The following is a 26492-nucleotide window of genomic DNA, read 5'->3' as shown; positions in this document are numbered from 1 at the left end:
AGAGCACTCAAACTTTCACAGTGCCCTCTTGGCCAGCTAGCTCCACTGCCTCTTCAGTATTCTCTATGTCCCTTAGCAGGGTGGCTGCAGCTTGTTCGAGCTCCAGAAAAATCTGCCGGGAGGTGGTTCCTGGCTTGCCAGTTGTTAACCGGGGTGTTGGAGGCTATAGCAGCTTCACTTTAAAGGCACATAGGTTAGCCCTTTCCCTGCCTTACCCATACCTCTGTGGATGTGGACATATTGCCTTGCTTTCCCTGTCCTTACCCACCAACAGTGGATGCAGGCATATAGGTTCGCCCTTTCCCTGCCTTTCCCACTCATCTGAGCCTCCGGAGTCTTCAATACCTCTGCTTTCCTCACAGCTTAAAAAAAAAAAAAAAAGTTGCGTCGTTTTTAAACGCAGAGACGCTGGAACAGAGGTTTTTGACCTGATTTTCAGCAGGATTGTAGTTGTACACTAGATCCTTTGAGGTAAGAGTGTTTTCCAACTCCTCCGGGGTGGGCCCGCGATCGGGGTGATTTTGGCGCGAAACCGCCATTTTGGATTTTACCGCCGTTTTTCGGCGATGGCTGCGGACAATGTAAAGCGCTGTTCCACTTGTGGCAAGTGCAAATCAGCAGCAGGGCTCTGTAAATCGTGCTGTACTGGCGTAGGAGCCGGCCCGAGCATGGCGAGCGATGTTTCTTCCCGCTCTGAGCTGGCAGCGGGCGCCATTTTGCTTACACCGCATGGCGCGGCCTCCGTGGACACGGAGAGACCTGAGCCGGGTGGGGCACCTCGAGATGAGGTTATTTCAGGTGTGGCTAGCACCGGACAGGATTTGGGTGCCCAGGGTGAGATTTTCTCCCCGGATTTTGTGCTTTTGCTGCATAAAGCATACATGATGAAAAGAGCCCTTCCTCAAGGGTTGCCTGAGGCTCCTCTGATTGCCCCCCCGATGGATTCTGGCCTGGGACTGCCCAGTGAGGCTTTTTTTCCCGGATGCTTGGCCTAAAGATAAGCGTAGAACGGTTAATTCCCCTTCAGATTGTGGTGCACCTTTCCCCCCCCCCCCCGTGGTCGGGGTGTGAGGATTCGGAGAACTCTGACAGACGTTCTTGGTCTGAGGAACCAGAGTCAGGTGCGGATTTACCACAGGATCTGGATGATCCCTCCGTGGTGAGGATTTTCCACCGTGATGAGCTGCCAGCGCTTATTTCAGATACCCTGTAGGTCCTCTCGATTGAAGATCCTGACAGTGGCATGGCCTCCTCGGGTAATCCCAGGATGGCTAGTACCAAGAAAGCTGCTCGGGCCTTCCCTTTGCATGACTCCATCCTAGAGCTTGTTTCGGCTCAGTGGGCTGACCCCGAGGGACCTTTGAGAGTTTCCAGGGCTATGGGGCAGTTATACCCTCTGCGTGAGGGACATATGGCTCGTTTTCAAATGCCTACAGTGGATGCCCTAGTCACTGCGGTGACAAAGAGAACTACCCTCCCTGTTGAAGGAGGTGTTGCCCTGAAGGATGTTCAAGGCCGTAGGCTGGAAACAGCATTGAAACGGTCCTTTGAAATTGCAGGTCTCACTGTTCGGGCGTCTGCATGCAGCTGTTATGCTGTGAGAGCCTGCCTAGCTTGGCTGCAACAGGCAGTGGCTCAGCCCGGAGATGGAGCGGAGCCCTTCTTGGATGTGGCTTCGCGGATTGAGGTGGCCTTGTCCTTTCTGGCTGATGCCCTTTATGACCTTGTCAGAGCTTCGGCTAAACAAATGGCAGTAGCAGTGGCGGCTCGCTGTCGTCTGTGGCTACGACACTGGGCAGCGGACATGGCCTCTAAACAAAGGTTGGTGAAGTTGCCTTTTCAAGGACTTCTCCTATTTGGTGAGGAGTTGGAGAAAATTGTGAAAGGCCTGGGTGATCCAAAACCCCAGCGCTTGCCCGAAGATAGGCAGAGGCCTTCCTCTAAGGGCCAGGCGGTCCACTCCTCGTACAGACCTCGCTTCCGTGAAGCTAGAAGGTACCGCCCGGGGCGTTCTGCTGGGTTCACTTCACGTGCCCGTGGTCAGCAGAGGAACTCCTTTCGCTCGGACAAGCATTCCGCAGCCGGTGGCTCAAGACCAGGAGTTCAGGGGCGACCCTCTCCTCGATGCCTGTCATCGGAGGACGGCTTTCCCTCTTTGTTGAGGAGTGGGCCAAGATTTCCTCAGATCAGTGGGTTCTGGACCTGATCAGAGATGGATACAGAATAGAATTCAACGCCCCAGTAAGAGACGTGTTTGTGGAGTCCCGATGCGGTTCTGCCGTCAAACGGGCGGCGGTGGAGGAGACTTTACAAGGTCTGATTCAGTTAGGGGCAGTGACCCCGGTGCCTCCCGCCGAGCAAGGCTGCGGCCGATACTTCATCTACTTTGTGGTGCCGCGAAAAGGTGGGTCCTTTCGCCCTATTCTGGACTTAAAAGAAGTGAACAAGTCCCTGAGAGGGCGGCATTTCTTCATGGAATCCCTGCGCTCCGTCATTGTGGCGGTTCAGCCAGGAGAGTTTCTCACGTCTCTAGACCTGAAAGAAGCTTACTTGCACATACCGATTTGGCCCCCGCACCAGAAGTTTCTGAGGTTTGCGGTGTTGGGAAAACATTTCCAGTTCAGGGCCTTGCCTTTTGGCCTCGCCACAGCTCCCCGAACCTTTTGCGAAGGTAATGGTGGTAGTAGCTGCTTTTCTCAGGCGAGAAGGTATCAGGGTTCACCCGTACCTAGACGACTGGCTCATCAGAGCAGACTCTGCAACAGAGAGCTTACAAGCTACAGCCAGAGTGGTCTCAGTACTGCAATCTCTAGGCTGGGTCGTCAATATCGCCAAAAGTCACCTGTCCCCTTCACAATCTCTAGAGTTTTTGGGGGCCAGGTTTGTCACAGTCTCGGGCTATGTGTTCCTACCCGAGCTAAGGCGGTGCAAGCTTCAGAATCAGGTCCGTCTGCTCCTGAGGATGCCCCGCCCGCGAGCTTGGGACATTGTCCAGCTGCTGGGATCGATGACAGCCACGATGGAAGTGGTACCCTGGGCGAGAGCGCACCTGAGACCTCTACAGTATTCCCTACTCCGGAGATGGTCTCCTATTTCTCAGGATTACCAATGCAGACTTACTTGGCTCCCTGCGGCCCGTCTCAGCATGGAATGGTGGCTCTCGGACAGCATGCTGCGGCGAGGAATGCCGCTGACGCTCCCCGTTTGGTGCCTAGTGGTAACAGATGCCAGCCTGAAGGGCTGGGGCGCACACTGCAAGGGGAAGCATGCCCAGGGTCTATGGACACCCGAGGAGTCGGAGTGGTCCATCAACCGCCTAGAGTTGAAAGCAGTGTTTCAGGCGCTTCTGGCCTTTCAAGTGACCCTGGAAGGATTGGCTGTCAGAGTGATGTCGGACAACACGACAACGGTGGCCTATATAAATCGACAAGGTGGAACAAGGTGCAGAGCACTAGCCGCGCAGGCCGAATTGATTTGCCACTGGGCCGAGTTGCATCTTTAGTGTCTGTCGGCAGCTCATATTGCAGGTCAGAGCAATGTGCAGGCCGATTATCTGAGCAGGCATCAGATCGATCCAGCAGAATGGAATCTGGCAGTCGAAGTATTCCTGCAGATCTGTGCCAAATGGGGCAAGCCCGTGATGGATCTAATGGCGACAAGTGCCAATACCAAAGTCCCGTGCTTCTTCAGCAGACGGAGAGATCCTCGCTCGGCGGGGTTGGATGCCTTGGCTCAACCCTGGCCTCCGGGTCTACTTTATGTGTTTCCCCCATAGCCCTTGATAGGGTGCCTGCTCTTGCGGATTCGGCTGCACCCAGGAGAAGTGGTCCTCATCGCCCCGGATTGGCCAAGGAGACCTTGGTATGCAGACCTCCGACAGATGCTCCTGGAGGCTCCTCTGCCGTTACCTCTGGTACCGAACCTGTTGACTCAGGGACCGGTAGCCATGGAGGACGCCGGCCGCTTTGGTCTTACGGCATGGCTTTTGAGAGGGCGCAATTGAGGGATAAAGGTTATTCCAATAAAGTTATTTCCACTCTCCTGCAAGCCCGCAAGCGGTCCACTTCCGTGGCTTATGCCAGGATTTGGTGCCTGTTTGAGTCTTGGTGTGCTTCCAGAGCCATTGCTCCAATGCGGGCTCCTGTCCAGCTTGGAACCTGGGGCTAGTTTTGAAAACCCTGCAGGCATCTCCTTTTGAGCCGCTTCGGCGAGCATCGGGGAAAGATTTGACACTGAAGGCCGTTTTTCTGGTGGCCATTACCTCGGCGAGACGGGTGTCAGAGCTCCAGGCGCTGTCCTGTAGAGACCCATTTCTGCAATTTTCAGAGTCCGGAGTCACGGTTCGGACCGTGCCTTCCTTTATGCCTAAGGTGGTTTCAGCCTTTCACCTAAACCAGCCTATTTTCTTGCCCTCTTTTTCAGAGGAAGAGTTTCCAGAATCTTTTGGGCAGCTGCACCTTTTGGATGTGCGCAGGACTCTGCTGCAGTATCTGCGAGTTAGTAACTCTTTCAGGACTTCTGATCATCTGTTTGTTTTGCTATCCGGTTCTCGCAGAGGGTCTCCAGCGTCTAAAGCCACTATTGCCCGCTGGCTCAAAGAAACTATCTTTTCAGCTTATCTGCTGGCCGTCAGGGTTCCGCCTGTAGCCTTTAAGGCACATTCTACTAGAGCGATTTCTTCCTCTTGGGCTGAAACTGGAGCACTCTCTCTTCAAGAGATATGCAGTGTCCTTTGCCCGACATTACAGGCTGGATGTGGCTGCCAGGAGGGATGCGCGTTTTGGTGCACAAGTGCTAGCGCGTGGTGTGGCTTGTTCCCACCCTATCTAGGGATTGCTTTGTTACATCCCATACGTAATGGCTTCATCTGCTTGATGACAAGGAAGGGAAAATTAGGTTCTTACCTTGGTAATTTTTGTTCCTTTAGTCATAGCAGATGAAGCCATGAGCCCTCCCTATATGATTGTCTGTATGCTGTGAATCTGTTTTTTAGGTTCTGTTCTAATTTCCTGAAGTTCCTTCCTTGGGAGAAAGTTGGAAAACAATCTTCAGGATTCATGTTCAGTTTAAATTTAGGAAGATATGTTCATTCCCTCCAGCATGTTTTTTTTTGGAGGATGTGTTGATTCTCTCCAGGAGGCGCGTGTGTTCCCCTCCAGTTCTATAAATAGGAGGATGAGTTCATTCCCTCCAGTGTGTTGGGAGGATGTGTGATTCCCTCCAGGAGGCGCGTGTGTTCCCCTCCACTTATACAATAAGGAGGATGAGTTTATTCCCTCCAGGAGGATGTGCATTCCCTCCCTTATGAGTTCATGCCCTTGTGATGGGCCATCGTTCGCTGTGAGGAAAGCTCTTGTGATTCCCATTGCGGTTTGCCATACTGCTTTGGAAGCTTCAAATACTGAATAGGCAGTGGAGCTAGCTGGCCAAGAGGGCACTGTGAAAGTTTGAGTGCTCTCTATCTCCCTTGCTGGTTGATGGACATAACCCATACGTAATGGCTTCATCTGCTATGACTAAAGGAAAGAAAATTACCAAGGTAAGAACCTAATTTTCCCATATGCTGGTATCTGTTCCACCAGGGGACGCAGAAAGACATCTACATGTTGACATATGCGTTCCAAGATGGAATTTCGTGCTGAAACTATAGGTCTTCCTGGAGGTTTTTTTTATGTTTTTGTGAATTTTAGGAACTGTATACAGAATTGGAATTCTTGCCTTAAGATGACACAAAAAATTATTCTCTTTAGGTGTTAAATATCCTGCCTTCATCGCTGATTTTGTCCAGCTTTGTAACTTGGATAAAATTTCCAAAGTAGGGTGGTCCTCCAGTTGTTAAGTTGTTTCATCCCGTAATTGGCCATGGATCTCTCCCATGTAATAAACTTTAGACAAAATCACTATGGCTCCTCCCTTGTCCGCACGACGGATCACTATAGCAGGTTCTTCTTTTAATCGCTGTAGTGCTTTCCACTGTTTTTTTGACATATTTTGCCAATTCTTCTTACGTTGTTCCATTTGTTCAACTTCCTTAAGTACCAATTGACGGAATAACCCAATTGCTGGGTCAATGGGGCCCGGGGGTGTCCACATTCTCTGAGCTGTGCAATTTGAAAATGAATGTCATGTGTCCCCTTCTGTGCCAAAATATGCTCTCAATTGCAACACCCTAATGAATTTTTCAAAATCTACACAAAACTGGAACGGGTGATGGTTCCTTTTGGGGACAAACGGAAGTCCATTTTGCAACACTGTCATCTCGTCCTCATTCAAGCTGTACTGTGATAAATTCACTACATTGAGTTGTCTCTCCGGCGAGTTCGAGTATTGGGGCCTCTGTATGTCTGGGGTCTTCTTGCTCTTCGCGACCCTCTTTGGCTGTTTCTTGCTCTGAAATCTGTTGTGTGTGACCGTCCCGTTTTTTGATCCTCCAGCTTCCTCATCATCTCTGCTGGACAAATCTGTGGACAACGCAAATCCCACTGTCTTCTGTCGATTTCTGTCCTGTGTGTCTACCTTTGGGGCGCTGCCAGTTGTACACGTATCCTTCTGAATAATCCTTGTGGTCTCGTTGCAATTTCTTACATTTCACATATTTCATATCCTTAGTGTATTTCTCTAGTTTGTTGTCAAAGAGGCATATTTTCAAAGCACTTAGCCTTCCAAAGTTCCATAGGTTTCTATGGAACTTTGGAAGGCTAAGTGCTTTGAAAATATGCCTCAAAATCTTCTTTGGCTGCTTCAGATTCCCTCATTGTTTATAGATGGGCTAATCTTTCTTCCAATAATGGTTTCTCCTCTACCAGTTTAGATTTTACTTTTTGAATCAGTAATAACATTAGATCCAACGAACATTGGTTTAATATACTGTTCCACTCATGAACAAATTGTTCGTCTTCTGGAAATAATTTTGGGGCTTTAGTCATCCTCAGACCTCTAGGAATAATCTCCTGTTTACAGTAATCCACCAGGGTTGCACTCTGTAATTCCAATCTCACATAGTCCTTATAATCTGCTAATAATTGAGTCCAATTAACATCCGACACAGTCTCAGTTCCCATTTTCATAAGAAATATGTCATTGAAATGACAGGCTGTTGCATGTTTAAAAAACATATTTCTCAGAGGATAAACAGGCCAGTTCATTCTCGAATGTGGGTGACGTCATCCACAACGCCCAGTGTAGAATGTTTTTTTTTTTTTGTGTACTATCATTTTAAGAGCGCTTACGGCAGCACTCCAGCCATGCATGCACAAATGCCTGACCATCAGTCTCATCTGTGATGAGGAGAGAAGGCGTTGGTCGCAATTCCTCATAGCATCTGAGTGAGTTTTATTTTTTCTCCCCCTATCTGAGGCATGTTCGGTTTTTGTCTTCCCATGAGGAGTTCTTGCTGACACCAATATGGACTGCTGACAGGCGCCTGATGAAGATTCACAGTATTTCTTGGTGGAGGAGTTGTATGGTATCCCATCAGAACCCTCCCCACCTGAGGACAGGTGACAGCCTGTCATGGTCCTACATTGACTTGGCGACGTCAGAGATCCAGGCTGGCCTGCAGGAGTTCTAATGAGGGAGTCTGCAACTGTATCCTCCAACGCACCCTGCTGGCACATGTGGAGCTGGTTTCGGAGTTTGGACGGGCCGGAGTCCGTTTTGGATGACGTCAGATGCTGGACCCGATTTAACCCCGCCAACATTTCAGACAGACGCTCTGGTGTCATTGCTGCCCTAGCTTTCTATCTGCTGTGGGTTTTGAGAGTGTTTCTAGTGCAGTGTGTCACTGCTTGTGTCTGAGTGGGCTTGTAGTTAGCCCTTCTGCTTGTGAGTGTTTCTAGTTCAGCGTGTTGCTGCTTGTGTCTGTGTGGGCTTGTTTTTAGCCCTTGTGCTTCTGAGAGAGATTCCAGTGCAGCGTGTTGCTGCTTGTGTCTGTGTGGTCTTGTCGTTAGTCCTTGCGCTTTGAGAGAGCTTCTAGCATAGCATGTCGCTGCTTATGTCTGTGTAGGCTTGTCTTTACTATTGTGTTGTGTGTGTTTCCTTTGCAGTGCATTGCTGCTTCTGTTTATGAGATTAATTCCCTTTCCTTGTGCCTGTGCTGCTTTCTGTGTGTGTGTGAGACCCTGAGCCTGGGTGGTGTGTTCTCTTGTCTGTCCCAGTCTTGTTTGTTGCGTCTTTGAGGGCCCTGCAATTGGGTTGTACACCTGTCTGGTTTTAGTACTCCTGTGCTGCAGTGCATGACCACATTCTTCTTTTTTTTGTTACATTTGTACCCCGCGCTTTCCCACTCATGGCAGGCTCAATGCGGCTTACATGGGGCAATGAAGGGTTAAGTGACTTGCCCAGAGTCACAAGGAGCTGCCTGTGCCTTTCTTGCTGTTTTGGGTTCCAGTTTGGCCTTGCGACCTGAGTGAGTGAACTCTGTTACACATGGGTTCCAGTTTGGCCTTGCGGCCTGTTTGAGTGTCTTGCTTCTTTCTTCTGTGCTTTGTGTTCTGGTCCTACGTGTGTATGTTGGGGTTTGCTACCGTTTAGTTTCTTGCTGACGAGGGTTTAGTCTGACATAGGCCCTGGCCTTTGTCCAAGGGCTCACTACCAAACCATAACACAGCTTCCACCTGACAGTCTCTCCTTTCCAGCTTTTGTGAAGGAGATGGCGGCTTGCCATCTCTATTTGTTTGGAGATGGAGGACGAGCCCAGGACTGAGATGTTCGAGGTCCTGGACTATTGCTGTCCTCCTAGAGAGGCTCCTTCATGGTGTCATTTCTCTTGCCTGCCATCTTAATAATAATTTTTTACTCTTTCCTTTATGCTTTCCTTAGCTCAGTGTCCTATTTGATTTTGTGAAGCTTTCCTCTCTCTTCTTTTGCACTATCTCTCCACATTTCGCTGATCCTCTCATATAGCTTCGCTATCCAATTTGTCAACCTCTTCTCTCCCCTAACTCTGATCCCTTCCTCATCCACTTTGTCTCCTTTCCCTCATTATCCCTTCTTCTCTTCTGTAGATCTATTTCCCTTGCCCTCTTTCTCTTCCCATTTCTGTCTTAAAATTTCCTTTCCCTATCTTCTGCTTGTCTGATCTACTCCTTTTTCCTTACCTTTATTCTCCCTGTCCACCTGGGTCAGTTCTTTCCTTTAAGGTCCATTATCTCCTTGCCCACCCAGCTGATCCTTTCCCCTGGATGTCAGGAGGAGGAGAGAAGTGCTTCATGCTGCATCAGCCCAAGCTAGGCTTGAAGTTTGACTACAGAATATCTCATGGCGTGGTGTGTACCAGCAGGGCTGTGGAGTTGGTACACCAAACTTTTGATTTCAACTTCGACTCTGAGTCGTCTGTTTTCTGCTCTCCAACTCTGACGGATATTAGGCTTTACGTTTTTTTCTTTTGGGTCTATATAACTTATATACTTTATACTTATGGTAAATTTATCATTTTATATTTGCACATATTTTATAATGTTATAAGGTTTTATTTTGAAGCTGGGGTCAGTATATTTTTACTGACTCCGGCTCCACCTAAAATTGCTTCGACTCCATAGCCCTGCGGATGAGTGGAACTTGGATGGTAGCTGAAAGCAGATGTTATATGATGTGCAACAGTGCTGGATTTTGTGGCCCGTCTTCCACAACCATGGAATTATGAATGACTCTGGTAATAGGGAGTGTGTTGAGATCTGTGAGGCTTGTCAGATGTGTCTGGGTAACTATGTGGGGGCTAACTGAAGCCAGCTGTTTATTTCCAATTGGGAGGCTTCTCAAAGAAACAAATAACAGCCAGCTCTGTCCAGTAGACTTCAGCCTCTTCTTGTTAGGGCTCCTCTGTTACCTGGAACTCAGCCTTATTAAACAGTTCCTCTGCCAGAGTTCAGGCAACTGGAATGTGCTTGAGTTACTTTGGTGTGAGGAGGCCAGGAATCTTTTTGCTGACTGAGCTCTGTATTTGCATACAGTGCCAGGTATTTTAACAGCTCTGGCAGTCTTTATTGCAGGGCTGGAAAGACATTTAGGAAACTTGGGTGCCAGCCAAAATGTTTAGGAACCACATTGTAAATTTATTTCTACATGTCACCTTTTCCTCTCCCCATCTTGCTTTCTATTCTTTCAAACCCAACAAATGCTGTAAACTAAATTTATACTTAAGGGGTTGAGAATGTGTGTCTGTCTTGAGGCAAAAAAAAAAAAAAAAATCTCTGAACATTTAACAGAATGGGAACAAATCTGGTGGCTGTGGGGGGGGGGGGGGGGGGGGGGGGAGGAAGAGGTAAAAAAATAACCCAGTGAGTTTGGAAATGGGATCAGGAAATCCAGAGAAATAAAATGCCCTTTCCCCACCAAAGAAATGGCCTAATGCAATGCCAGCTTCGAATGCTAACCTGAAACAGCAGTGACGGAATGGATCCTTTGAAACTGCTTTACTCCTCTTTTCTGCTCTTGTATTCAGACATATACACAGCACAGAGCCAACACAGACACATGCAGACAGGATTGGAGATAATTCCATGAGATGGTCCACATGGTTTTGCTACCAAGTGCCCTCCGCTGCTGCTACAACCCTATCCCTTCTGGGCTGGCTTTTAGTGATTCTCATGGTACATTTCATTTTCTTTGTTATAAATTTTACTGTGAAACCAAGGAGCATTTTTCTAAAGTGTGTTAAGAGGCTAGCATGGTTTTACTGCATGTTAAATAGTAGCGCAGATGTATGCTAAAGTCTTTTAACGCACGTTAAAACAGCCAATGCAATGGAAATCCACGCTAGCTGACAGAGGCAGAGTAGAGGTGTAGCTGATTGAGCCACTGCTCCGGATCCCTCTTTCCATCCCATAACTCTTCCCAACAGTCAGTCTGCCCCCTGAACCCCTCCCTGAGACCTTCCTGGGGGTCTGCAGTGACATGTTCAGCAGTTATTGGTGACAGCTATCCCCATTTGCTACCTGAATCCAAAATGGCACCTCTGCCCCTAGCGGTAGCCTGTACTACTATCCAGTATCACGAGATTCCTTGTCATCAAGCAGGTGAATCCATTACAAATGGGTTGTGTCCACCTACCAGCAGGGGGCGATAGCACTGAAAACCATAGTTCCTCTTGGCCAGGTAGCTCCATCTGCCTCTCAGTATTCTCTAACTCGCCAGCAAGGTTGGACGCAGTTTATTCAGCTCCTTCAGAAATCTGCCTGGGGTGGCTCCTGTGCTTTTGCCAGTTGTAGCGGGGGTATTGTGGCTGGTGGTGCCCACTTTAAAGGCACATAGGTTTGCCCTTTCCCTGCCTTACCCGGCCCCCGATGTGGATGCAGGCATATAGGTTTGCCCTATCCCTGCCTTTCCCACACTCTTCTCTGTGGGCGCAGGCACATTGGTTCGTCCTTTCCCTGCCTTTCCCACTCTCCTGAACCTCCAGAGTGCCTCTGTAGCTGTTACCTCTAACTTTCCTCACAGCGTTAAAAAAAAAAAAAAGTGACGCGCTTTTTAGCGCTGCGATTCTGAGGCTTTCTTTTGTCTGTGCAGCGTGACCGGAGCTCTGGGACTCGGTCTGGTGAGGTAAGAGCGTCTTGTAGCTCCGTCCGGGGAGGGCCTGCGATCAGGACATTTTTTGGTGTGAATTCGCCATTTTGAATTTTCTGCCGTTTTCGGCGATGGCTGCGGAGGTTGTTAAGCGCTGTTCATGTTGTGGCAAGCGAGAACCGCAGCGGGGCTATGTAAATTGTGCTCTTCAGACATCAGGGCCGGGCCAAGCATGGTGAGCGATGTTTCTTCCCTCTCGGTGGAGCTGGCAGCGGGCACCATCTTGGATGTGCCGCATGGCTCGACCCCCGCAGGTGCGGATGGGGTCTGAGGCCGGGGGGAGCCTCGGATGGAGGCTACCAGAGGAGCTGCTTACCCCGGATTGGAACTGGGAGACCAGGGTGAGCCTTTCTCCCCTGAGTTTGTGTTGCTTTTACATAAAGCGTTCATGTTAAAAAGAGCTCTGCCGCAGATGTCTGACTTTGCGTTGATACCTGGTTCCCCTCCGGTGGAGACCGACCCGGGATTGCCATCAGGCGTTTTTTCCCCAGATGGCTGGCCACAAGACAAGTGCAGAAGGGTCAATTCCCCTTCAGAAAGTGGCGTACTCCCCCCCCCCCCCCCCCCGTGGTCGGGCTGTGGGGATTCTGAGGGGTCTGGCAGGCCTTTGTGGTCCGAAGAGCCAGAGGAAGGTGTAGGATTGCCACTGGATCCAGATGATCCCACATCAGTTAGGATTTTCCACTGCGAGGAGCTGCCAGCGCTTATTTCTGATGCCCTGCAGGCCCTCTCTATTGAAGATCCTGTGATGGGCAAAGCCTCTTCTGGTAATCCGAGGATGGCAAGTACTAAGAAGCCTGCTCGAGCCTTTCCTTTGCATGACTCCATCCAAGAGCTTATTTCGGCTCAATGGGCTGACTCTGAGGGGCCTTTGAAAGTTGCCAGGGCAATGGGGCACTTATACCCTCTTAGTGAGGAGCACTTGGCCCGCTTGACCGTGCCTAAAGTAGATGCCCTAGTCACGGCTGTGACGAAGAAGACGACCCTCCCAGTAGAGGGAGGGGTCGCCCTGAAGGACATGCAGGACCGGCGTCTGGAATCAGCAATGAAGCGGTCCTTTGAGATTTCAGGCCTAGCCTTACGTGTATCTGTGTGCAGTTGTTATGCTGCTCGAGCCTGCCTCGCTTGGTTGCAACAGGCAGTGGAACAGCCCAGAGATGGAGTGGAGCCCCTTGCGGAGGTGGCACCGTGGATGGAGTCGGTCTTGTTATTTTTGGATGATGCCCTCTATGATCTGGTCAGAACTTCGGCTAAACAGATGGCTGTGGCAGTGACTGCTCGCCACCTTCTATGGCTATGGCATTGGGCAGCTGACATGCCCTCTAAGCAAAGGTTGGTGAAGTTGCCCTTCCAGGGCCTTCTATGTGGTGAGGAGTTGGACAAAATTGTCAAGGGCCTGGGGATGCTAAACCCCAGCGCTTACCCGAGGATAGGCCAAAGCCTTCTTCCAAGGGTCAGGCGGTTCCCTCCTCTTCCAGACCTCGCTTCCATGAAGCTCAAAGATACCGCCCGGGGCGTTCTACTGGGTTTACTTCACGTGCCCGCTTTCAGCAGAGGAACTCCTTTCGCTCAGACAAACGTTCCGCAGCGGCCGGCTCAAAGCCTGGAGTTCGTGGGCAACCCTCTCATTGATGGTGCGTCGGCCCACTCCTCGATTCCTGCAGTTGGAGGACGTCTTTCCCTCTTTCTCGAGGAATGGGTCAAGATTACCTCAGATCAGTGGGTTTTGGACCTGATCAGAGATGGCTACAGATTAGAATTCAATGCCCCGGTGAGAGACGTGTTTGTGGAGTCCCGATGCGGCTCTGCCGTCAAACGGGCGGTGGTAGAGGAGACCTTGCAAGGCTTGTTGCACCTCGGGACGGTGGTCCTTGTGCCTCCCGTTGAGCTCGGCTATGGCCGTTACTCCATTTATTTATTTATTTTATTTTATTTATTTATTGCATTTGTATCCCACATTCCCCCACCTATTTGCAGGCTCAATGTGGCTTACATAGATTTAATATCAGGATATCAAATACAGTTAGTAATGTGTAGCAATCAAGGAAGGGAAGAGGGAAGACGGGAGAGAGTGATTAGGGTAGTTATAAAAGGTGGGCATACATGGTTGGTGTGGTGACTTAGTGAGGTTATAGGTTCCCATTGTAGGCCTTGTTGAAGAGGAATGTTTTCAGAGATTTTCGAAAGATAGTTGTTTAATTGATTGCTTTCAGGTCTGTAGGTAATGCATTCCATAACTGCGTGCTCATGTAGGAGAAGGTAGTGGCATGCATCAGCTTGTATTTAAGTCTTTTGCAGTTGGGGTAGTGCAGGTTGAGAAATTTGTGGGATGACCTTGTGGCGTTTCTGGGAGGTAAGTCCACGAGGTTTAGCATGTAGATTGGGGCGTCTGCATGAATGATTTTGTGTACAATCGTGCAGATCTTGAACGCAATGCGTTCCTAAAGTGGGAGCCAATGGAGCTTCTCTCTTAGGGGTTTTGCGCTTTCACATTTAGTTTTTCCAAATATGAGTCTGGCGGCCGTATTCTGGGCCGTTTAGAGTTTTTTGATTGTCTGTTCTTTGCACCCGGCGTACAGTGCATTGCAGTAGTCCAGATAACTTATTACCATTGACTGAACCAGGGTACGGAAGATGTATCTCGGGAAGAAAGGTTTTACTCTTTCTAGTTTCCACATGGTGTAGAACATCTTTTTCGTCGTGTTTTTCACGTGGGTATCAAGAGTGAGGTTTTGGTCAATGGTGACTCCAAGAATTTTCAAGTTTTGTGAGACCGGAAGGGAACAGTATGGTGTGATTATGGTGTTGAAGTTTTTTGTGTTATGTTGTGAGGTGTGAGTACAAGACATTGTGTTTTTTCTGCGTTAAGTTTTAGTTGGAATGCATCTGCCCAAGTGTGCATTATTTGGAGGCTTTGGTTGATCTTGTTGGTGATTTCATTTAGATCATGTTTGAATGGGATGTAAATTGTGACGTCGTCTGCATAAATGTAGGGGTTGAGGTTTTTATTGCCTAGTAGTTTGGCTAGAGGTATCAATCATCATTAGGTTGAATAATGTTGGTGAGAGAGGGGATCACTGGGGGACTCCACATTCAGGTATCCATGGTGGTGATCTGTCCACATTCGTTGTTACTTGGTATGATCTTGTGGTCAGGAATCCTTTGAACCATTTGAGAACATTACCTCCTACTCCGAAGTATTCTAGTATGTGTAAGTATATCATGGTTAACCATGTCAAAGTCACTGGACATGTCGAATTGCAGGAGGAGGATGTTGTTACCAGTCGCAATTGCCTGTTTGAATGAGTTCATTGCGGATACTAGCACAGTTTCGGTGCTGTGATTCATCCGAAATCCTGATTGGGACTCGTGCAGAATTGAGTGTTTATTTAGGTATTCAGTAAGTTGTTTTGTCACTATGCCATCCATGAGTTTGGTCATGAGTGGAATAGATGCTACTGGTCGATAGTTGGTTAGGTCCATTGTGCTTTTTTAGTGTCTTTCGGTAGTGGAGTGAGTAGGATGTTTCCTTTATCCGTGGGAAAGAGTCCATTTTGAAGCCTGTAATTTATGTGGTTCATGAGGTCTGTTGTGAATTGTTTGGGTGCGGATCTTATTAGACTGTTAGGGCAGATGTTTAATTTGCATTGCAATTTGGCATATTTTCCTAGCCAAAATGAGATTTCTTTTGGTGAGAGCGTGTCAAAGTCGGTCTATGATCGATCTGCTGGGCATTCTCCGGGTTTTGGGTCTAGACATTCAAGGATATTTGTGTAGTCCGTTGTGTTGGTAGGTATCATGAGTTGGAGCTTTATGATTTTTTCATTGAAGGAGTTTGCAAGGTTGGTTGCTGATGGGGTATCTGTGTTGTTGGAGGTGACCTTGGTAGTATTTAGAAGATTGTTTACGAGTGAGAAGAGTTTGTGTGTATCCTTGTAGTTTGGTCCTATTTTGGTTTTGTAATAGGTCCTTTTGGGTTTGTCTGATAGTGTATTTGTATTTTCGTTGTAGTTGTTTCCAGTCTTTGTGTGTGTTTTCGTCTTTTTTCTTGCTCCATGCTCTTTCCAATCTTCTGACTTGTGTTTTTAGTTCTTTCAATTCTTCGTTAAACCATGGTATTGATTTTTTTCTAAGTAAGGTTCTGGTTTGTAGTGGTGCTATGTTGTCTAGTGTTATTCTGCATTTGTTATCCCACTCTTGGAGAAATTGGGGTGAGTCTGTTGGTATTGGCCATTCGTCTGTGTAGAATTGTTGCCAGAATGTTAGTGGGTCTATTTTGCCTCTTGTAGTATATGTTTGTTGTTTTTGTTGTGTCTTTTTTGTTCTCCAGTGGAGGGAAAGATTTGCACTGTAATAGTCTGACCATGGCCTGGCTGTCCATTTTGTGTCTATTAGTGTGATATTTGGTTCTGGTGAGAATTTGTGGGTGATGATGTCTAGTGTATGTCCTTTGTTGTAGGTGGGTTGTGGGTTTGGCCAGTGGAGTTCCCATAGTTGCAGGAAGTCTTTGCACTCGCCTACATTGCTTGAGTTATTATCTTCAGGGTGAAGATTGATGTCTCCTGCTATGAGAAGGTTCTGGGTGGTAACACAGGTGTTTGATATAAAGTCCAGAAAGTGCGTTTGTGAGTCCTGCCAATTTCCCGGGGATCTGTAGAATAAGATTAGATTTAGGTGATGCGAAAACGAGGGTCTTTTCGGCCCATACTTGACTTAAAGGAAGTCAGCAAGTCACTGAGAGTGCGGCATTTTCGCATGGAAACCCTGCGCTCCGTCATTGCTGCGGTACAGCCAGGAGAGTTTCTCACGTCTCTGAACCTGAAAGAAGCCTACTTGCACATTCCTATTTGGTCCCCGCACTAACGGTTTCTTCGGTTTGCGGTGTTGGGAAAACATTTCCAGTTTTGGGCCTTGCCTTTTGGCCTCGCCACAGCTCCCCGAACCTTTTCCAAGGTAATGGTGGTAGTAGCTGCCTTTCTCAGGCAAGAGGGTATCCGGGTTCACCCGTACCTCAACGACTGGCTCATCAGAGCGGACTCTGCAGAAGAGAGTCATCATGTAACAGCCAGAGTGGTCTCAGTACTTCAATCTCTGAGCTGGGTCGTCAATATACCCAAAAGTCACCTGACCCCCTCTCAATCTCTAGAATATTTGTGGGTCCGGTTCGACACAGCCTCGGGGTTTGTTTTTCTACCCGAGCAAAGGTGGTGCAAGCTTCAGAACCAGGTCTGTCTGCTCCTGAGGATGCCTCGCCCTCGAGCTTGGGACATAGTCCAGCTATTGGGGTCGATGACGGCCACCTTCGAAGTGGTGCGATGGGCGAGAGCGCACCTGAGACCTCTGCAGTGTTCTCTGCTTCAACGATGGTCTCCAATTTCTCAGGATTACCAGCGCAGACTCACGTGGCTCCCTGCGGCCTGACTCAGTATGGAGTGGTGGCTCTCAGACAGCATGCTACGGCGTGGAATGCCGCTAGCGCTCCCCGACTGGTGGTAACAGATGCCAGCCTGAAGGGCTGGGGAGCCATTGCCAGGGAAGACATGCCCAGGGTCTCTGGACATCTGAAGAGTCGGAGTGGTCCATCAATCGCTTGGAGTTAAAAGCGATATTCCAGGCGCTTCTGGCCTTTCACACAACCCTGGAGGGACTGGCTGTCAGAGTTCTGTCGGACAACACGACAGCGGTGGCCTACATAAGTCGACAAGGCGGCACTCAGTGTCAAGCACTGGCTGCAGAGGCCGCTCAGATATGCCACTGGGCCGAGCTACATCTGCAGTTTCTGTCAGCAGCTCACATTGCAGGTCAGAGCAACGTGCAAGCCGATTATCTAAGCAGGCATCAAATCGACCCAGCGGAGTGGGAACTGGCAGATGAAGTGTTCCTTCAGATCTGTGTCAAATGGGGGACGCCCATAGCGGATCTTATGGTGTCAAGTGCAGATCCCAAAGTCCCGTGCTTTTACAGCAGACGGAGAGATCCTTGCTCGGCAGGGTTGGAGGACTTGGCTCAACCCTGGTCTCAAGGCCTCCTGTATGTGTTCCCTCCGTGGCCCTTGATAGGGCGAGTACTCCTGCGGATTCGGCTACATCAAGGAGAGGTGGTTCTCATTGCCCCGGATTGGCCCAGGCGGCCGTGGTATGCGGACCTCTGGCGGATGCTGGTGGAGGCTCCCCTTCCTTTGCCTCTGGTACCGAACCTGTTAACTCAGGGGCTGGTAACCATGCAGGACGCCTGCCGCATTGGTCTTACGGCATGGCTATTGAGAGGGCGCAATTGAGAGACAAGGGCTATTCCAAAAGGTCATCTTCACTCATTCAGGCCCGCTAGCGTTCCACTTCCGTTTCCTATGCCCGGATTTGGCTCCAGTTTGAGGCTTGGTGTGCCACTAAAGCGATTACACCCATGCGGGCTTCTGTCTAGCCGATACTTGACTTTTTGCAGGATGGTTTACAAAAAGGCTTGGCCTATAATTCCCTGCGTGTTCAAGTGGCAGCCTTAGCATGTTTTCCGGAGAAGGTGGCTGGCCTCTCCCTGGCTGCTTGTCCGGATGTAGTACGGTTTCTCAGAGGGGTGCTTCGGCTTCGTCCTCCTGTGCGGGCTCCGTGTCCAGCCTGGAACTGGGGTTAGTTTTAAAGGCCCATCAGTGTTCACCCTTTGAGCCGCTTAGGCGAGCTTCGGAGAAGGATGTGACCCTAAAAACAGTCTTTTTGGTGGCCATTACATCAGCGAGATGGGTGTCTGAGCTCCAGACGCTGTCCTGTCGAGACCCATTTCTGCAATTCTCAGAGCCCGGAGTTATGGTACAAGCTTACTTGCACATTCCAATTTGTCCCCTGCACCAGAGGTTTCTGCATTTTGCGGTGATGGGAAAACATTTCCAGTTTTGGTCCTTGCCTTTTGGCCTCACCACAGCTCCTCGAACCTTTTCCAAGGTAATGGTGGTAGTATCTGCCTTTGTCAGGCGAGAGGGTATCCGGGTTCACCCGTACCTAGACGACTGGCTCATCAGAGCAGACTCTGCAGAAGAGAGTCATCATGTAACAGCCAGAGTGGTCTCAGTACTGCTGTCTCTGGGCTGGGTCGTCAGTATAGCCAAAAGTCACCTGACCCCCTCTCAATCTCTAGAATATTTGTGGGTCCGGTTCGACACAGCCTTGGGGTATGTATACCTACCTGAGGAAAGGCGGTGCAAGCTTCAGAACCAGGTCCGTCTGCTTCTGAGGATGCCTCGCCCGTGAGCTTGGGACATTGTCCAGCTATTGGGGTCGATGACGGCCACCTTAGAAGTGGTGCCATGGGCGAGAGCGCACCTGAGACCTCTGCAGTGTTCCCTGCTTCAACGATGGTCTCCAATATCTCAGGATTATCAATGCAGACTCATGTGGCTCCCTGCGGCCCAACTCAGTATGTAGTGGTGGCTCTCAGACAGCATGCTGCGGCGAGGAATGCCGCTAGCGCTCCCCGATTTGTGCCTGGTGGTAACAAATGCCAGCCTGAAGGGCTGGGGTGCACATTGCCGGGGAAGGCATGCCCAGGGTCTCTGGACACCCGAGGAGTCGGCGTGGTCCATCAATCGCTTGGAGTTGAAAGCAATATTTCAGGCGCTTCTGGCCTTTCAATTGACCCTGGAATGATTGGCTGTTAGAGTGATGTCGGACAACACGATAGCAGTGGCCTATATAAATCGACAAGGCGGCACTCATTGTCAAGCACTGGCCGCAGAGCCCGCTCAGATATGCCACTGGGCCGAGCTACATCTGCAGTTTGTCAGCAGCTCACATTGCAGGTCAGAGCAACGTGCAAGCAGATTATCTAAGCAAGAATCAAATCGACCCAGCGGAGTGGGAACTTGCAGACGAAGTATTCTTGCAGATCTGTGCCAAATGGGGGACACCTGTAGCGAATCTTATGGCCTCAAGTGCAAATCCCAAAGTCCCGTGCTTTTACAGCAGACGGAGAGATCCTTGCTCGGCAGGGTTGGATGCCCTGGCTCAACCCTGGCCTCAGGGCCTCCTGTATGTGTTCCCTCCGTGGCCCTTGATAAGGCAAGTTCACATCAAGGAGAGGTGGTTCTCATAGCCCCGGATTGGCCTAGGAGCCCGTGGTATGTGGACCTCTGGCGGAAGCTGGTGGAGGCTCCCTGGCCGTTACCTCTGGTACCGAATCTGTTGTCACAGGGACCGGTAACCATGAAGGACGCCTGGCGCTTTGGTCTTACGGCATGGCTGTTGAGAGGGCGCAATTGAGAGACAGGGGCTATTCCAGTAAAGTCATTTCCACTCTCCTACAGGCCCGCTAGCGTTCCACGTCTGTGGCTTATGCCAGGATTTGGCGCCAATTTGAGGCTTGGTGTGCTTCTAAAGCGATCACACCCATGCAGGTTTCTGTCTCGCCCGATACTTGACTTTTTGCAGGATGGTTTACAAAAAGGCTTGGCCTATAATTCCCTGCGTGTTAAAGTGGCAGCCTTAGCATGTTTTCGAGGGAAGGTCGCTGGCCTCTCTGGCTGCTTGCCCGGATGTGGCACGGTTTCTCAGAGGGGTGCTTCGGCTCCGTCCTCCTGTGCGGGCTCTGTGTCCGGCTTGGAACCTGGGGTTAGTTTTAAAGGCCCTTCAGTGTTCACTCTTTGAGCCGCTTAGGTGAGCTTCGGAGAAGGATGTGACCTTAAAAAGCTATTTTTTCAGCATATTTGCTGTCTGGCCGGCCTCCGTCTGAAGCCTTTAAGGCACATTCCACAAAAGCGATTTCCTCTTCCTGGGCTGAAACTGGAGCACTCTCTCTTCAAGAGATATGCAGTGCAGCGACATGGGCTTCTAAGCTCTCTTTTGCCCGACATTGCAGGCTGGATGTGGCTGCCAGGAGAGACGTACATTTTGGAGCACAAGTGCTGGCGCGTGGTGTGGCTTGTTCCCACCCTATCTAGGGATTGCTGTGATACATGCCACTCGTAATGGATTCATCTGCTTGATGACAAGGAAGGGAAAATTAGGTTCTTACCTTGGTAATTTTCTTTCCTTTAGTCATAGCAGATGAATCCATGAGTCCTCCCTCAGTGGTTCATTATGTTAATTTTATGTTCAGTTTTTCCTGTAGATATGTTCCCTCATTGGGAGAAGTTGGAAAACAGTCTTCAGGGTTTCTGTTCTGTTACAGGAGGTTGAGCTCGTCCCTCCTTTGAATTGTTGCTCCTGTTTTGAGGCGTTCATCTGCTGTGAGGAAAGTTCATGTTATTATGCTTTGCTGTGTAACCCTGCTTTGGAAGCTTCAAATACTGAAGAGGCAGATGGAGCTAGCTGGCCATGAGGCACTATGGTTTTTCAGTGCTCTCTATCTCCCCCTGCTGGTTGATGGACACAATCCACTCGTAATGGATTCATCTGCTATGACTAAAGGAAAGAAAATTACCAAGGTAAGAACCTAATTTTCCCTTACTCAGATGGTGTGTTTAAGAGAAACATCAAAGCATTACTTTGACAGTCTGACAGAGTGGGAGGGTGGGGGTATGCATGGGGACATCAAAGCATTTCATTGATATTCTAACAGGATGGGTGTGGGAAGGTGAGAGGAGGGTGATAAACAGAGAAATACAACTTTATGGTTTATAGTGGGCTAGAAACCCAGATCCTTATTAAGTCCTGTCTGTTGGTTGTCAAAATATTCAATCATTCTGACTTCAAAGGTCTTACGTTCCTGTATTGTTTTAAAGTTACCTTTCAGGATTCTTACTGTGAAATCACTGGTGCAGTGTTCTGGTCTTGTAAAGTGTTGGCCCACAGGGATGGGGACCTTACTGGCACCGGCTATTTTCATGTGATGTCTGTGCAGATTGAATCTTGTCTTAAGCATCTGGCCTGTTTCTCCAATATAGCATATTCAACATAAAGAAATCTTTCACATGCTCATCTTCCAATGTGGTATATATCATTCATTGTAAAAAATGTAACAAAGGATGCTATATTGGAGAAACAGGCCAGATGCTTAAGACAAGATTCAATTTGCACAGACATCACATGAAAATAGCTGGTGCCAGTCAGGCCCCCACCCCTGTGGGCCAACACTTTACAAGACCAGAACACTGCACCAGTGATTTCCCAGTAAGAATCCTGAAAGGTAACTTTAAAACAATAGAGGAACGTAAAACCTTTTAAGTCAGAATGATTGAATGTTTTGACACCCAACAGGCAGGACTTAATAAGGATCTGGGTTTTCTAGCCCATTATAAACCATAAACAGAGAAATACAACTTTATCACCCTCCTCTCACCTTCCCACACCCATCCTGTTATAGAATATCAATGAAATGCTTTGATGTCCCCATACATACCCCTACCTTCCCACTCTGCCAGATTGTCAAAGTAATGCTTTGGTGTTTCTCTTATATATACTATCTGCTACCACATTTGCTTATTTCCGATCTGACGAAGAAGGGCAACCTTCGAAAGCTAATCAAGAAATGTATTAAGTTATGTCCAATTAAACAAGGTATCATCTTATTTTCTTTTCCATGTTTTATTTTGTTTGATTTCTATTGATAACCTTTAAGAGTGGACTAACACGGCTACCACACCTCTCTACTTCAGATGGTGTGAAAATCAGAATATACTCAGAGTGACTTATAATGTGAAAAATACTGTATATAAGTTGCATGGACGGAAAATAGTGAAAAGTTTTGAAAATTCAGTGTATAATTCGCCCTTAACTATACGTATCCGGGTACATGTGGTTTAACAGAGAGAATAATGAAAAAAAAAAACAAAAACCAGTGTATGTCATTTCCGGAAATGTGCCTGTAAAAACCAAACACATGAACAAAAAAAACATGCAACTTAAGTGTGAAAAATTTTATCTGTTTAATTTTTGGATGATAGCTTCCACGGACGAAATATATTATGATCTGCATTTGTTTTTGTTGTTGTTGTTTTTTTTTTTTGTGGATGCAGAATATGTTGACATGTAATTCATATGAACTGCTATACTGTATCAGACTAAAGGTCCATGAGGGTCCTGTATGAAGTGTCACTTAATGTGAGCATTTTCCGTCAGATGTGTCCTGCCTGAAAAAAGGTTGAGAATTGCTCTAGGATATGCATAATGAGGTTTTCAAGTCTCTTCTCATACATTGTTTGGCACAAGCCCATATCATTTTTATTGCCTTCCTCTTAACTGCCTTAAGTCTTTTGATGTCCTTAATGGATATGGTCTCCAGAATTGAAGACAATACTCCAAATAGGGCTTCACCAACGACTTGAACAGGGGTGTTAACACCACCATTCTTCTACTGAATATATCTGTATGCAGCCTAGCATCTTTCTGGCTACAGCCATTGCCATGTCACATTGTTTTGCTTCCTTAATATCCTCCAACACTGTCACCCCAAGGCCCCTCTCCCAGTCTGTACTTATCAACCTTTCACCCCCTAGCAAATACAACTCTTTAGAGTTTCTACCCAGTACTTATCCTTGGGGCACTCCAATAGTCACCTTTCTTTCCCCCGAGTGAATTCCATTCACTACTCCCTCTGACATCTTTCAGTCAACCAGTTTCTAATCTAGTTCACCACTTTGGATCCTAACTTTAGCCTGTTTAATTTGTTCACAAGCCTCCTTTGAGGGGAACCATTTCAAAGGCTTTGCTGACATCCAAATAGACCACATCTAGCTTCTGCCCTTGATCCAGTTCTCTGGTCACCCAGTCAAATAAATCCGATTCGTTTGACATGATTTTTCTTTGGTACTACTATGTTGCTTCAGATCTTGCAAACCATTGGATTCTAGTGCCTCCTTAATTTTTCCTACCACTGAAGTGAGGCTTACCAGCCTGTAGTATTCCACTTCTTCTGTGTCACCATTTTTGTGGAGAGGGACCACATCCATCCTTCTCTAATCTCCTTTAGATTGCAGGGACTGTCCTCCTTTGTTAGATTGTACAGCGCTGCGTAACCCTGGTAGCGTTTTAGAAATGTTAAATAGTAGTAGTAGTAGTAGTCATGAAGCCTTCCCTGTCTCCAAGGATCTATTATACAGATCTTATAAGAGGGCCTACCAGAACCTCTTTGAGCACTTCCATCCGACCCCATGGCTTTGGCCATTTTGTTTTTTTTTCCAGTTCTCAAACCCTTTTTTCCATGAAAGATGCTATATCTACTCCTTGTATGTCTTTGCCAGGCAACAGAGGGCCTTTTCCAGAATTTTCTTCCATGAATACAGAACAGATGTATTTATTATGTCCACTTTTTCCTCATCATTTTCCACATATTAGTTCTCAAAAGCTTTCAGTCTCACAGATCCAGTTCTAACTTTCCTTCTTTCCCCAATATACCTTAAAAAAAAAAAAAGTCTTGCTACCTCTTTTCATGTCTCTAGCCATTTTTTCTTCTGCCTGTGCGTTTGCCAGCTGTTTTCTCTCTTCACTTCTTTGAGTTTTATACAGTATTCTTTTCTGTGTTCATTGTTCTGCATTCTTCTGTATTTTATAAATGCCATCTGTTTTAGCGTTTATCCTTCAGACACTTGTTTTCATTTTCCTCTTGTTTTTGTTTACTTTTCTTAAATAAAGATTCATTGCCATTTTTATTGCTCTTTTCAGTTTAGACCACTGACTTTGTCTTCCTATCCTGCTAGCTCTTTCCTTAGGTACGCCCTCATTTTACTAAAGTCAGCATATTTAAAATCCAGGACTTGAGTTTTGTATGTTTGTACTCTCCTTTGGCTCCTATATTGAGCCACATGCAGGCATATTTTCAAAGCACTTAGCCTTCCAAAGTTCCATAGAAACCTATGGAACTTTGGAAGGCTAAGTGCTTTGAAAATGAGCCCCCATATGGTGTACCCACCCGACCATTAGTTACATTTTCCCTATTTGTGAACTTGCGATCCAGCATCACCTCTTCCCTGGTGGGTTCTGTCACCATTTGCCTGAGGAGAGCACTTTGAAAGACATCCACTAATGGAACACTCCAATCTGCATTCGGCAAGTTGAAATCTCCCAGCAACAGCACCTCACCTTTCATTCCCAGCCTTTGGATGTCTATAACTAGATCTTTGTCCAGATTTTCCAATGTATTCAGAGGTCTGTAGACAACTCCGATGTGAACAGAGGTTCCATCTCTCTCTGAGACGATCCATAGTACTTTCTCCTTTCCTTAGTTGCCCTGAATTTCAGCTGCTTTTATGTTGTTTTTCCACATATTGTGCTATTCCTCCACCTTTTCAGCCAGCTCTGTTACTTTCTCTTTTACTTAGTTGCCCTGAATTTCAGCTGCTTTTATGTTGTTGTTCACGTATTGTGCTATTCCTCCACGTTTTCAGCCAGCTCTATCCTTTCTAAAGAGTTATTATAGCCTGTAGTAGTAGTAGTAGTAGAAGAAGTAGTAGTAGTAATAGTTTAACTTCAGTACTTGGTATTACTTGTAGATAATAATTTCCAAATACCAGAGTGCTTGGGCAGCAGAGCACATTGTCATGATACAGTTATGATGGACAGCACAAGCCAAAAGTAAGCTCTTAAAAACAAGTGACTGGACAACTATCTCGTTTGCTTGTCCGCTGCCCAGGGAACTGCTGCTGTTATATATTTACACATTTCTGAAAATGTAGTTTTATGTGTGTGTGTTTTATATTGCTTCCACATCAATGTTCAGTGGGCTCTTCTTGCCACTGATAAACCTTTTACAGCTAGAATGGTGTCGCACTGAAGTCATTTATTCATTTTATTTCATATGTGTTTCAGATGATAGTAAAAACGTTTATGGATATGGACCAGGACTCCGAAGATGAAAAACAGCAGTATCTTCCTCTTGCCTTGCACCTTGCATCTGAATTTTTTCTCAGGAACCCCAACAAAGATGTTCGGCTTCTTGTAGCTTGCTGCCTGGCTGATATATTCAGAATCTATGCCCCAGAAGCTCCCTACACTTCCCACGACAAACTCAAGGTATAGCACAGGAAACTGGGCGTTGTTGTTCTATGGCAGCTGTTCAACTGCCTTAGGAGGCAATTTTATAAGTGGGCACCACAGCCTATTCTATAACGGTATCTGTCCAACAGATTCAGTTATAGAATACTGGTGTGATCTAGTATTGGCACGACTTACTGCAATTACACCAGCCATAGACTGGTAAATATGGTAGGGGAATGTGAAACTTATTGTGTTCTGTAAGTTTATGCGTGGAAGTGGGAGCCCTACCTATGTTCTGCCCATTCACTGCCCATGTACATTGCATTGATGTGCTATGTCACTTACACCCGTTGTTACAGAATAACACTTAGTTGCCTGCTGTCACTTACATGAGTAAGTGTACATTTGGGACCAAATTCTATGAATAGTGCTGAAAAATCTGTACCAAAAAATAATGCATTAAGCACTATTGTATAAATGGCGCTAAATTTGGGCGCCGTTTATAGAATAAGCTCAGCACCTAACTTTAGATGCGAGGATTTACACCAAGTAAACCCTGGGGTAAATCCTTGCATCTAAATTAGGCACGGATCCCCCTTATTTTGTATCGGCGCGCATGAATTCTAGGAACACCCCTGATCTGCCTGTGGCCCTCCTATGACTGCACCCCCTTTTTTGGAGCTGTGCAACTAAAAATACATGCATAAATTTCAATTATGGCCGATAATTATTAGCACCCAATTATCGGCAATAATTGGCTCGTTATTCTGTTAAATTGCATGTGAATTGGGGGCACGCCTAAATTTGTTGGTGCAATTTTAAGCACAGTTTATAGAATTTCGGGGTTAATGTGCATAAGTGACAGTGTTCCGTACATTTATGCACTCAGGTGGCACATAATGTGGGCACCCGCTTATAGAATTGCCCTTTGAATGGTGTTAAACAGCTTTTTTAACATTGTGATTGTGGGCTGTTTAAATAGCGTTGCACAACTTCAGTGGCCATTATCTAGTATACTAGCTAATTGGAACATCA

General features: G+C 47.4%; 1 protein-coding gene across 1 annotated transcript in view; it reads left to right on the top strand.

Annotated features, from left to right (window-relative positions):
* Positions 1-26492, top strand: part of PDS5A (PDS5 cohesin associated factor A) — a 644759-nt gene that overhangs the window by 27946 nt on the left and 590321 nt on the right. Inside the window, exon 3 of the mRNA XM_030191317.1 lies at positions 25290-25493. Coding sequence (XP_030047177.1) covers positions 25290-25493 — 204 coding nt within the window. The remainder of the gene's footprint in view (positions 1-25289; positions 25494-26492) is intronic.

Source organism: Microcaecilia unicolor, chromosome 2 (genome assembly GCF_901765095.1).
Source record: "Microcaecilia unicolor chromosome 2, aMicUni1.1, whole genome shotgun sequence".
Classification (NCBI taxonomy): Eukaryota; Metazoa; Chordata; class Amphibia; order Gymnophiona; family Siphonopidae; genus Microcaecilia; species Microcaecilia unicolor.
Note: the sequence above shows the minus strand (reverse complement) of the source record. Positions and strands in the feature narration are given on the sequence as shown.